The 13,585-nt window shown below is 40.8% G+C and overlaps 1 protein-coding gene across 1 annotated transcript in view; it reads right to left on the bottom strand.

Annotated features, from left to right (window-relative positions):
* Window positions 1-500: 500 nt before the first annotated feature.
* The window catches only part of zfyve26 (zinc finger, FYVE domain containing 26), a 168,078-nt gene continuing 154,993 nt past the window's right edge, over window positions 501-13,585 (bottom strand). The window contains 6 exon segments of the mRNA XM_051920021.1: window positions 501-2,317; window positions 5,751-5,801; window positions 9,080-9,262; window positions 10,559-10,618; window positions 11,089-11,230; window positions 11,419-11,624. Coding sequence (XP_051775981.1) covers window positions 2,105-2,317; window positions 5,751-5,801; window positions 9,080-9,262; window positions 10,559-10,618; window positions 11,089-11,230; window positions 11,419-11,624 — 855 coding nt within the window. The 3' untranslated portion in view covers window positions 501-2,104.

Below are 13,585 nucleotides of genomic sequence, written 5' to 3' on the forward strand. Positions count from 1 at the left end.
GCAGACACCGAAGAGCTGCTTTCCATAGCACTTGTTGTGTTGCTGTACTTTGTTCAGTCTGAATGCGGCATACATGCTCAGAAGGCGAGGAGTGTACCGTACGCTACAGTGTTGCCATAAATCCTGTGGCTAGAGGCGTTACTATCCCTTGACAGAGTTTTCCACCAATGTGTGCATACCCAGTGTATGCAAACATTTACATCATATGCGGGAACACCATTTTAAAATGAAAAACTAGTAATGTGGACATAAACTAAAAAGGCCGCTCATCTGTCAACACAAAGCTGAAACAAAGAAATCACAGATTGTTACTTTTTTTCCCTGACATAAACAAACAGACAGACAAAGAGCAATCTAACCAGCTTCTCCATTTCTCTCTTTTTAAATATTTTATTAACAGACTCCTTTTTTTAAACACACTACATCATGTGTACATTATAAATCTGTGCTCATTTGCAGTTTAAGAACATGGCAGACACAGTGGAAAGTAACGTTTAAAAACATGTCAGTGCACAGGAGAACACTTGCACAATTAAATGTAAAGTAACAAAAAAGGGACATTTCCAGAGAAATTAGCAAAGTTTTATTAAAAGCATAAGAAACAAAAGAGAATAATGCCTCAGCATTCCAATACCTTGGCAACAAGAGACATCGTCCTCTTCTACTGTAAACATCAGCAGGGCTTCCTCACTTGGAATTCATTCATGTCTCGTTTGGGTCGACTTCCACAGGTAAACGGCCAAGTAAACAGATTAGAATTCCTAAAATCCACGGCTGATGATGCGGTCAGGCCAGGAGATTCACAAGTACACTTAGGAAGTGAATGCATTTGATTTTTGTAGAGGAAGGCAGTTGATTAGAAGCACACGGTAGGAAAGAACTTCCAGTCTGGCAGTTTGGCTACAGGCGTCAGTCCGCACGGGTCCTGCCACTTCATTTCTTGAATTATGAATACTACTTCGGTTTCTTTAGGTTTTGAATCCTCAAAGAGTATTTGTGGATAAGCAACTATACAGAATTTTCTGATTCTTCATAATATTGGAATTCTGACCTCAACACCAAAATAAAAATAAAAATAAATAAAACCAGAAATATTCAAACATGCTTCATGACTTGGGAAACACACTTTCTGGACTTTTCTGAATTTTTGCAGCATTTCTATGCACATCCTTGATTTTCTTTATCTAAACCTGCAGATCCTTTCAATCTCTTGATGGACTTTCCTCGACTAAATGGAGCAGACACCTGGCAGCACCTTTTAGATTCCCTGGAATGAACACTCGTGCACTTTCTATTAATACAGTCCATTTTTGACAGGCATATACTTCTCTCTCAGCGGCCTTTTTATAAAGTTACGTAAGGACCACGGATTGTATTTCTGATCACAACAAACGTGAATTTTGTCCACTTATAATACTTTAACTCTTTCCACACTATTTGATATTGGGTTTATTAACACACTGGATATTTGGATTAACACACTGCTTTGTCACCTACCAGGGCCTCACACCACGTTGACGCCAGTTCATCTTGGCAGAGTCGGTGTGCTTCGGCACTAGCTAGCATACTAGTTGGCATAGGTGTAATATTTCCAGTAACATTATTTCCTTTGAAAATTCACTTAAATTCCACTGCTACTAATTTGCTAACTAAAAAATGTTTTTATCTAAAACAAAATCTTATGTTCCCTAAGGAAGAATCAATAGTTATATACACATATAAAAAATGCCAACATCATCTTGAGCAGCTGTGTCACTAAGGCTGGTTCAGGGAGAGCAGCGTGAGGTGTGAGGACAACACGCCGTCTTCACTCGAGTTCAGAGGGCTTTCCCTCTTTGTTTTCTTTGAAGCTGCCAAGCAGCAACACGAGGTAGGATTGGAGTTTCGAGGAATAAGCATGTATTGCATTTTGGGTTTTTTTCCATTCTGATAATGCATGAATTTTAAGGCCCATTTTAATAACCATGTTTCCTAGTATTAGAAATAAACACTAACTTCAAATCATGGCAGGAATCAGATGTGTTCACCGTCTCTAAAGCAAATATTTTAGGCAAAGCAGGAGAAGCTATGGGAGCTTTGTTCACCCTCATCTCCAACAGCAGGGCTATCTGTGTGATGCGTGGCCCATCTGCCGCGTGGCAGCTTTGACTTGGTGCTCACTGAGCCACTGACGGCAAATGTCTTGCATGACAACGTCCCCAATGGTCTCTGCAGCGAGCAACACCTCCTGCACTAGCTCACCAGCCTGGGGCTGCTCCATCTTCACTGCAGTGAGGTAGGCCGGGCGAAGCTTTCTGCACAGCAAGTAGGCCTTCACCTAGAGGAGGGAGAACAAATAAAAGGAACCGCGTCACATGCCGATGTGACAACCCTGCAGTTCATACTGTATTCTAAAACACGGATCATTCAAGTTGCTAAATTTTTACCACTTAAAATTTTAACATGTAAATGTTTATATTAAAACTTTCCACTCCACATGAAAAGTTTATTTTGAGCTTGGCTGCAGAGGTGCTATTTATTTGTGAGGTGAGGGCACCATGCTGTTGGGTCAATGACTGAGGTTTGATCAAGTGCTCTTCAAACTTAAAATAAATCAACACCAATTCATCCAACCACCAACACGGTCAAATTCAGCTTCTTAACAGCATCGGCCACAGGACTACAACAAATCCGAAATAGGCATCCAATCCACCGCAGGTCACATTTACACACACGCACACACACTCTTACTCCAGACCAGTTTAGAACCACAAGTTAACAGAAAGTTCAAGTCTTTAGAATGTGAAAGGACCCAAAGAAAAGCCCCTGTGAACAGAGGTGGGTAGTAACGAGTTACACTTACTCCGTTACATTTACTTGAGTAACTTTTTAAAAAAATTGTACTTCTAACAGTAGTTTTACTGCACCATACTTTTTACTTTTACTTGAATACATTTGTGAAGAAGAAATGCTACTCTTACTCCACTACATTGGGCAACACTCGAATCGTTACTTTTTTTCCATTATATACGCTGTATTCCAAACATGCACAGCAGAAGGCGGCCGCCGCTGCATATTCTTTAGCTAAAACTCTATAAACCGTTTCCCATTCACTCTCTATGGCAGTAGTAAACCACTACCGATGCAATCTATTTTCTACCATTTCCGTTTCGGGGGGCGCTGTTCTGCGCTTTTTGCCACTCTGCCTGCAGCGTCTCCCTTCATAGACGTGCTGTTGCGTTTTTCTTTTTTTTTCTTAAGTAAATCGTTACGTTTAAAATATTGATCGCAGTTATTTCTGTTGATTAATTAATGCTTTCATTGATTATAGCTAATACGGTTATCAAGTGGTCGCTATTTTTGCCTGTTGTATACAATCTATCTAGCGTCTTTCACATCTATCTCCACTCTCACTGCCCGCTTGCCTGCATGCCACATGTGTTGATTGATATATGATTTAATGTATTTCTTTTTGACATAATTCTCCGAATTGTAAAATACATATACATTATATATACAACAAAACTACTACAGTATATAGCTAATACTGTTCTGCATCTGTCTAGTGCCTTCTGTGTCTGCCTATTATATAAGTGCCTTCCCTATCTATCAGTTTATAGTGCCTTTCACATGTGAATGTACTCTCACTGCCTGCTTGCCTTTCTGCAGCACCTGCCATATAGTGCCTTTCACATCTATGTTTTTTTCTCCTGACAGTTTTATCTCCTATTATACAGTGCCTTCCCAGTTTATCTATCTAGTAACTTCTCTGTCTGTGCATTATTCAGTGATCTGTCTGACAGTGTTATGCCTTACAGAACCTAAAAATCAAAACAGTTATAAGGACACTTGTTCATGTTAATTGGGCTAGCAAATGAGGCAGGTCTCTCGGAGCGGTGTTACATTTATTAACAAGGAAATCTTGCCTTCCCTACAACATCCATTTAAGACCTAAAACTTACAGAAAGTCATGAGAGAATATGCATCTCTAGTCAAGGACGCTGTGCTGAGCTAAACACTGTAACCTACTCCGCCACTCGAGGCACACTCCCTGGTCTGGATGGACTGCACTTTAATTTGGTTCATACGGTCTGTGCCTATTGCTTTGCCACATAAAGTTATTTTAAGTTCGTTGACAACTTCAGCTGGTACAAACAGGACTGCTAGGGTGACAATGTAGATGCTTTTTATTATTTAAAGAATTAGCAACAGAGAAAATTTCACAAGACTGACATCTCTCCCTGCACTTGTTAGATTTGTGTTTCTGTGGTCAGACAAGCCAGGGGGTGTTAATCTTTTAATTGTTAATCTCTCAAGTGGTTTTATTGATTGTGCAATTGCATGTTTTAGCTCTTTTCCCACATGTGTACTAACGGTAATTAGTACAGCAGCGTGGTGATCAGGAGGCACCGTCTAAGTGCCAACTGGAAGAAAAGGGAGCAGGGATGGCGCAGAGCAAAATGGTTTTGTATTTGAAGTATAGAGAAAGCAATCGCTGGTTTGGAAGGGAAACTGAGACAGGACGACAGGAGCAGCATCTGTCATGTTGGTTAGCTTATGGAGAGAAAGGACAGAGGGCTAGATGATGGCTTCACAAGGTGGATGAGCTCTCATCAGGTGAACAGCTGAAGTGTAGCAGGCGAGAGGAGAGGCCACCGCAGCTGACTGAAGGAAGGAGGTTCTGACAGCGGCATCTAGAGGTGGACAAGGTGCCCTGGGAACTGTGTTGTCTGGAGGAGTCGTCGGTTTGGGTTTGCAGTTGTTAATACAGGTGACAGGATGGGATGTAGTGGGCTGCATCAGGGGAAACTCTCACTGTCCTGATGAAGACGGTGAAAGAGTCAAAGAAAGCACAAAATTGGTTTTCCATCTTCACTTTGGATTTTAATGAACACCTGATGACACTGACTTTATTACAATAGCACAGATCTTACACAGTGTTGATTTACTCCACTATTTATTCATTTTTGACTGTGCAGTGCTTGCACTTTATTTCTCTAAGTATATGTTATGGCCAAAACCCGAAATTGGCCAAAGTGGGAAGTGTCCGGCCAAATCGGGAAATGGCCAATGTTGCTGTAAATTGACCAGAAAATGTCCGATCTTTTCCTCAATTTCGGGATTTGGCCAGCCAGTTTGCAAAATAGCATGGGGCAGTCGGCCAAAGTCGGAAGAAAAAAAAGCATGAGCAGCGATTTGTTGCGCACTTAGTCGTACAATTGCATCGAGTGTAGTCGTGGCCACCGGTCAGTGATTGGGAAGACGCGACGGTTCATAGTGATTTTTCTTCTGTGCCTACGGATTCCAGTGTGAGCAGTTTCTTGTGCAGAATGGAAAACTCGCTTCGGAATCTGCATCTGAAATTTTTAAGCATCTTCGCACCTTGAGCGAACAGTCTTATATCAACACATCGGATTTTGGCCAGGAAGTTCTTGCCACTTCGCGAAATGGACGGCCAAAGTAGCATGTACGTGGGTCATTTCTAGTAATTCAGACTCTGGCCACTCATCAAGGCTAAAATGAAAAATGGCCGACCAATTCAGGAACTGGCAGAACTTTGGGTTTTGTCCGTAACATATATAATAAACAGTTATTCTGCTTGTGGAAATGGTTCACTGGTTTGCTCCCTTGCTGTGGTCCATCCTCAATTCATGACTATTGATGACCCAGAAAAAGGGAGGTGACCTCAGCCGTGGGTATCACAGGTTCCTAATGTTTTTTCTGTTCAGCATTTAGATGTTTATTTGAAACAGGTTACGTCAGATTCTTACCTTATTGCCAGGGCATTTCATTTCCAAGATCAAACTGTCTAGTTCTTTTGCCTATTGATGAATAGAAGACAGAAAAAGTAATTATTGATTGTAATTATTCTTCACAATTAGTCAAAATATAGGAATAATTTTAATTGGTCTGCTATAATTATATTACATTAGATAGATAGATAGATAGATAGATAGATAGATAGATAGATAGATAGATAGATAGATAGATAGATAGATAGTATATTAGATCATTACTGTTACATATGTATTTATACTCAAGTACAGTGGCCTAACAAGTACTCAGGCAAACCTTACCGCCAAGTTTGTGTTGGCTGGACATGCAAATAAGAATTTCACTGTACTCCAAAAATGTGACAGAGTTATACAGAAGTTTTGAAATATTGGCATCATACTGTATTTCACAGGTAAGAAACTAATGGCACACTGAGGTGAACAATTCTATACCAAAATCCATGTACTAGTTGGGTGTATGACAATATTAAAATGCAGCACTGATGGCTTACTTACCAGACACGTTAGCCATTTCTTCACTCTAATAATCATAAAAATGAGAGGTGCAAATCGTGCACATTCCTTTTTGGGACATGAGCCAGTGGAAATAAAATATCTTATCATCTTAGATATAATCCTATTGTTAATATGACAATGAATGTATATTTGAAAACCATGTCTTGTGTATGGCCTGAAGTTGCATATTGTGTAGTTATTCCACTTAATACTGACATATATTCTCTTAGAAGCAGATTAAGAAGTGATGTCCTCAAGTGGGTAAAACACTGGGTCAGACAATGCCTTTTGTTATTTCCAAGTTGTAAAAGTCTGCACACCATGATTAAGAGATTTCCAAGCACAGTGTACTATTTACAAAATACTGTCCATCCCAATAGTTTCTCTTTCGGCTATCTAAAGCTTTAACTCTTTCAGAGCTGATGTCAACTCTTGTTGGAATTCAGGGGTAGAGGATGGTAACCAGCTGTAAACTACGACAAAACTTGCCCTTACATTTTAGGACGACTCTCCTTGCTAGAAGAAAAGTTAAATAGCTTTGTTTATTTAACTTCGATTCCCTACACGTGCATGAGTAGCGAAGAGCAAACAACCTCTAAAATAGCATTGACATCTGGCGAGAGACCAAAACGAATGTGCAAATTAAAATACTCCATGGACATTTTACATATTATCGCTGAATCGGACTCTGGAGATGGATTTCGAAAACTAAAGTAAGGTACCAGCATCAGATGATCAGTCCCCAGCTGATTGTGTGCTGAACACGTTCATGTATCTGATACACCTACAGCAGTGTTCGCCTGAGAGGACCACCACTAATGATGACAAAGGTACAAACCATATTGTGTCACACTGCATCTGTCACCACTGCCCACCTACTGTGAGAAGACAGCCAGGCAGCTGGCCCACCATGCATTCTTGCTGGCCACTGAGGCACCACTGCGCAGCCACTGCCTCCAGAGATGACGAACATGCGTCAACAGCAGCCACAGCACATAGCAACAGACATTTTATGTTGATTTATGTGGGAAACCATTACTTTGTGTGATTATCAGAAAACTGAGTTTTTTATAAAAATATTCAGCCCTCAAACAGTTAATTTAATTAATTTCTTCACGACAACGGGCTATCAGCTTGTTCTCCTAACATTTATGTCAAGATCAGACCAAGGTACACCTTTACAAACAAAATCTGGTTTCCCAGTTTATTATCCTGAAACAGTGTAAGAATTTCGTAAAATCCACCATCTTAGACCATTTATTCAATTCACTTATGACTTCTGTTTTTCATCACTAGCTCAGTAGCCACAAGCCATGCAAATGTAATCGTGTGTCACCAGCAGGATTCAACATTTTAAAGGTAATTTATTTGCACAACCTAGTGTTCTGGCTAAGTTTTTTTGTTGAATGTGCTTACAAGATAAAAAAACTTGTGGCATAATAATGAATACCATACTCTCCAGAATTTACGGCTCTGTTATATCCATCACTGTTCAGGCCACACCGTCACAAATTTATGGTTGCTGAGCACAATAAGTTCCAAATATGACTGAGAATGCCCACTAGAGGGGGGTGAAACTGTTAAACCCCTGCTAGTCATGAAAAACACAAATGCAGAATCTTTGTAAATGCTCTGTAAGCTCTGATGAGCACAAAAGGGAACGAAGGAGTTGAATAAAATGGCAGTCTTGTAGCAAAGAAAGCCCGATACACAAATCCAAAGAACAATCGAAGAAACTGCAAAAAGGTTGAAATCCAGAACAATATATTCTAAACCAAACGATACACACTAGTGCTCACCAACTGCAAGGGACGGTGGGTTTTGCTCAACTTTTATAGGGTTGAGGGCAGTCCCTTGATGGTGATGGGCACATGGTCCTGCCTCTTATTAGAATGCTTGTGCTTATACACGTTCATTATGGCTGACCTGTGTTCCCAGCATTCATTTCATACGTCTTCTGAGCACGTTGTCAGAAAAGAATGTGACACATGCACGAGTTGCAGTACCAGCAAAAATATGGGTGGCGTGTGTGTGTTCAAGTTTTGGTACGTCACTTCAGCATCGTTGTTTACTGTCAACGTGACGGCCAGCAACACTGCGGCTCCAACAGGATCAATCTGCGTGCTTTGATGTTGGAGGAATAGTTTGATGTGGTGAAGCAAATCATCAAACTTACATGCGAACATGCAAATATATTCATGGTGCTTTTCTTCATCAATTTCTAGCACAGGCAATACAAGTGTTTCATATTCTCCTTTCAAAAGTCTCACATACCATCTTCTGTGTTGTCGTCATCTTTTTTTTTTTTTTGCAACTTCAGAACAGCATCAGAATGCAAAGAATTTTTATCTTTAACATCTTATCTTTCCTCAACTCACAGCACAACAAAACTGGACGTTGTTTTCTCACCGTGATGATTTCTCGCACTGTCATAAGGTGCACATACAAGTATAGTCATTACACTGCTCGAGTAGGAGTAGTGTCCTCAATCTCACACGTCACGTAGCATGAGGTATACCCCCAGCCTTAGGGGACCAGCCCCAAAACATATGATACATAATAAAAGATACACAGACACATAGAAACAAAATGATCAATAATATTAACACGAGCAAAAGAATAAAAAATGAACAAAGGACACAAAACAGAAATCTGAACCCCAGCCGAAACACAACACACACCTTCACACATGGCAAGATGCTTATGTAATTTGGTCAAGTGGAACGAGTATCTGATTTTATCTTTTATCATTACGAATTCTAGAACAACACTGAAATGTAAAGCGACGGAGATAAAAAGCAGGTCCTCACATGTGCAGGCCCTTTGTCTGCAACCTCAATGCAGCCGAGAATGATGTTGTCACAGTCATTTTTAGTGGCCGCTCCAGATTCGCTCACACATTTGAGCAGCTGTTTGATGTCCTTGTACTGTTGTTGCTTCACCAAGCGTTTTCCTGCTTTGTCATAAACCACTGATGCATCCAGCTGGAAATCCTATAAAATAAAATTCATCAAGATAAGTGGACAATTCAGTGAGTTTCTAACCGTTTGAAGACCTTAACTTATGTAATCAAAGTCTAACATCTAAACATGTGATTCATTACTTTTAATCAGGACGATATAGCTCCTTCATATACAAACCGTGTTATGAAGTGTATTTGACCCGGTTTGATTTTCTGTGTAATTTCATAGACATTCTGTCAATCCCCCACTGGGCCAATATCCATCACCAAATGTCTCCTCTATGTATTTGGAGAGATCTCGCCCCACTATAGCATGCTGAGCTCCTTCAACTTCATGGCGTCAGTGTGTTTTTGAGTATGAACTGCTCTCTCAGGTCCTGGCACTCAGGCTTCCATTGAAACTTCCCGTTGTACCAGAAGGTCTTTACTAAGACTGTCCCATGCCACATGCCATCTTGGTAACATCTTAAGCTTTCTGAATCCCTTGCCCACCAAGAAAGCTACTACATATCTTTATTATTCTGATGTTAATATTTCAATAAGAATTACGTGATAGACACTGTAAATATTAATTTACTACAATTTTTATTTTAATGTAATGTTAATTATTGGGGAATTAGATTAAAATATAGCTTTCCAGTAGTAATTAAGATTCAGTTTTTAGGATTATTTGATTATAATTAGTGGTAGCGCTGCTGCCTCGCAGTAAGGAGACCTGGGTTCGCTTCCCGGGTCCTCCCTGCGTGGAGTTTGCATGTTCTCCTCGTATCTGTGTGGGTTTCCTCCCACAGTCCTAAAACATACAGGTTAGGTGCATTGGCGATTCTAAATTGTCCCTATTGTGTGCTGGGTGTGTGCGTGTGTGTGTGTGTGTGTGCCCTGCCCGGGGTTTGTTTCCTGCCTTGCGCCCTGTGTTGGCTGGGATTGGCTCCAGCAGACCCCCCGTGACCCTGTAGTTAGGATACAGCGGGTTGGAGAATGCATGGATGATTATAATTACTCTTAACTTTTTGCATAATAAATCAACAATGTTGCATAAGTGAAAACAGATGTGTGCCTACACTACTTAGAAGGAGACATGAGCGTACAGTGAACTCACCCAAGGGCTGGATGGTCACAGGACAGCTCACATTTTTTTCCCAGGGGGTTTCTTGCTGCTTATGCCAATAGGGGAAAATATTTGGATATTTTTTCCAATTGTTTGATCCGTTTTATCTTCATCTAAGGTGTGTTGCTGTATATCCCACAAAAGTAACAAATAAAAAGACACAAAGATTTGTTTTCTTACACCCGATTGATTTCTACAAGTCTGCCCCTTGATAATCACCTGTATAACTCTGAAAGCGATACCAAATCCTTCTTCAATATTCTTGCCACCAAGCATGACCTATAGCCAACAGGAGAAAAATGTTTTTGATGAATGCTTCAATCTATCAGTTTGAACCAACTTAGTAAATGACATGCTTGTTATGAGTATACTGTGGAAAACTTTCATAAAATAAGCAACTAGCAATACTTGAGTCATGAGACACACCGCTCTTTATCGTTTAGTCGGAACACATGATCCACACTTCACTCGTAGCACAGACTGGAGTCTCTTTATGTACAACAGATCAGCAGAAGAACTGCAAAACCCCTCACTCCATTTTTCTTTCTAACACCTACCTGCTTCCTCCTCACTCCCAGACAGGTCATAAAGCCAATATGCATCATAAACAGACAAACCGGGAGCAAACTGATATAAACCCCCCACTTTACTAAACACAACTGCAACAGTGAACTTCAAGGATCTGCAAGCCCTCTGGGAAACGCCTGTATTTGGTTCGCTGCTGTAGAAGCACAGCCATCCATTCTTACTTTGCATGCTACCTCCATCTTCATGTGGCTGTTACCAAAGAGATTGGCTGGAGTGCTCCCAGTGACCTGAGACACCCCCATTGATTCACAACGCTGCAGGAACTTGGTAACTTCTATCTGCAACTCAATGGTGTTCACGTGTCTGAGTGGGAAAAACATGACAAGTGCATTCTCAAATTAATATACCAAAATGCAAGAAAGTGTCCGGAGTCTAAACTTAAAATTAGAATATTTATTTGACTTTAAGGAAGATAGTTTAATTTAACCATTCATGGAAACTATCAATAAGGATACAACGAAATCAATCATAGCCCCCATCTTACTATTTACCTGGAAACATCTGTGGAGGACATCTTCTTCCGAAATGAACTTGCCGATTTCCGTCTCGCAGAACCCCTGCTTGAGCACTCATGAAGATACGTTTTCAGGTGATCTTTGGCCTTCACTAGCCACTTCTGGTTTTCACCCAGGTCCACGTAGGATTCTGCTTTGTATGTGAAGAATCTTATGCAAGTCATGGCTGCTCTAACGTGGTCCTGTAGCAGATGACATTTACATTTACTTATTTGGCTGATGCCTTTATCCAAGGCGACTTGCAACATTTATGATACAGTTGGTTACATTTCTTTTGGTTTTCCGATTGGAGCACAGGCAGGTCAAGTGACTTGCTCACGCTCACATAGTGTCAGAAACGGGATTTGAACCCACAACCTCAGGGCTTGCTAAGAAACAGAAACATAAGGCAGATGACAAACTCAAGCAGACCACTCAAGCCATCAAGCTCATGTTGCACTGATCCCTAAGCTATGTACTGCAAGGAGTCTTGTACAGCCAGCAACAAACAAAACCTCTCAGTAATTATTACAGCTAATATGAGTCGAGCACAAAACACAAAGTGGCCGTACATATCCAGTAAAATATTTAGTCCTCACTATTTTAAGTAGAAATGTGCCCAATCTGCCATGACCAAATTAAAAAGCTTTCTATGCCACTTTAATGTTGCTTCACAAATGCCACACTTATTCATTAAGCAAATGTGGAAGATGTTTTCATTTCTCATTTCTAAATTACTAAGCAAAGCTCAAAACTGCTGCCCGGGAAGTAAGCAATAAGAATATCAGTTTGAAAAAAATGCTGAGTGGTTAAATTAACTTTGGAACGTCTAGAACAGTTGTGGTTTTCATGGACAGAACATCACGACACAGCTGAGGATGTCCAGCTAGGGGGGCTGGACGTAGCATTGTTGCTTTTTTTAGATGGTGTTGTCCTCTTGGCCTCATCTGACTGTGACCTTCGGCACGTGCTTGAGCGATATGCTACTGAGATGAGGATCGGCACCTCCAAGTCTGAGGTCATGGTTCTCGCTCTCAATAAAGAGTGGATTGGTCTTTCCAGGCCAGGGGAGAATGGAGGAGTTCAAGTATCTTGGGATCTTGTTAACGAGTGATGGAAAGGTAACATGCCATCAACAAGTGGACTGGAGCGGCTACAGCTTTTCTGTTTGTGCTGTACCGGTCCGTGGCAAAGTGGGAGCGGAGTCTAAACTCTCAGTTTACCACTCGATGTACATCCTTGTCCTCACCAGTGTTCGTAAGCTGTGGGTAATAACCTAAAGAATGAGACTGTGAGTACCATCTGGAGAAATGAGGTTTCTTTGTAGGGTTGCTGGGCTGACACTTTGTGACAGGGTGAGAAGCTCAGTGTAGAGTCGCTACTCCCCTAAAACCGAGAAGAGCCAGTTTAGGTGGTCTGGGCATGTCATGAGAATGGACCTATGGGTGGCTCTCCATGGATCTGCTCCCAGCACGTCCCACTGGAGGGAGACCCTGCGGCAGGTCCAGAACATGGTTGGCTAGCTTGGGAATACCTGGGAATTTCCCAAGAGCTGGAATCTGTAGATGGGAAAAGGGAAGTCTGGGCTGATCCGTTTGGCCTGCCGCCACTGCGACCCGCACCAGAAAAAGTGGTTAATACAATGAAATGAGAAGAAATGGGACATCTATAACACCAATTTAATATTTTCTTGTAAACCAGTGGATAGCGAATTACATAACACACACAGATACAATGTCTAAGATCTATAAATAATTCTAGTATAACAAATTCACTGCAAACAATCAGCACAGAAATTTAATAATAATCTACTCCTTGAACTGAGATCAGCCAGGCTATTCCTTCATATCATGTCCCACTTAAATCACAGTTTGCTTAGTGCTGGGATCATCAAGACTACATTAAAAAGGTCAATAAAAGCACCATAGCTGCAGACGGTATGAAGACATTCGACACTATTAATGGGCAGTTGTTTTAAGTATTAATCTTCTTGTTTTTGTGAACACCACAGTGAATTTTTTTACGGAGTTCTTCCTCTAATACTATGAAATGGTCTTTTTCCAGATTAACTTTCTAGGTGTCATATATCTGCAGTGTGCATTCTCAAACTTGTACAAAGCAGCACACTCACCAGACATATTCATTTCAACTAAATCCAGTTTAT

This window comes from Erpetoichthys calabaricus, chromosome 16, assembly GCF_900747795.2.
Source record: "Erpetoichthys calabaricus chromosome 16, fErpCal1.3, whole genome shotgun sequence".
In the NCBI taxonomy this organism is placed as follows: Eukaryota; Metazoa; Chordata; class Cladistia; order Polypteriformes; family Polypteridae; genus Erpetoichthys; species Erpetoichthys calabaricus.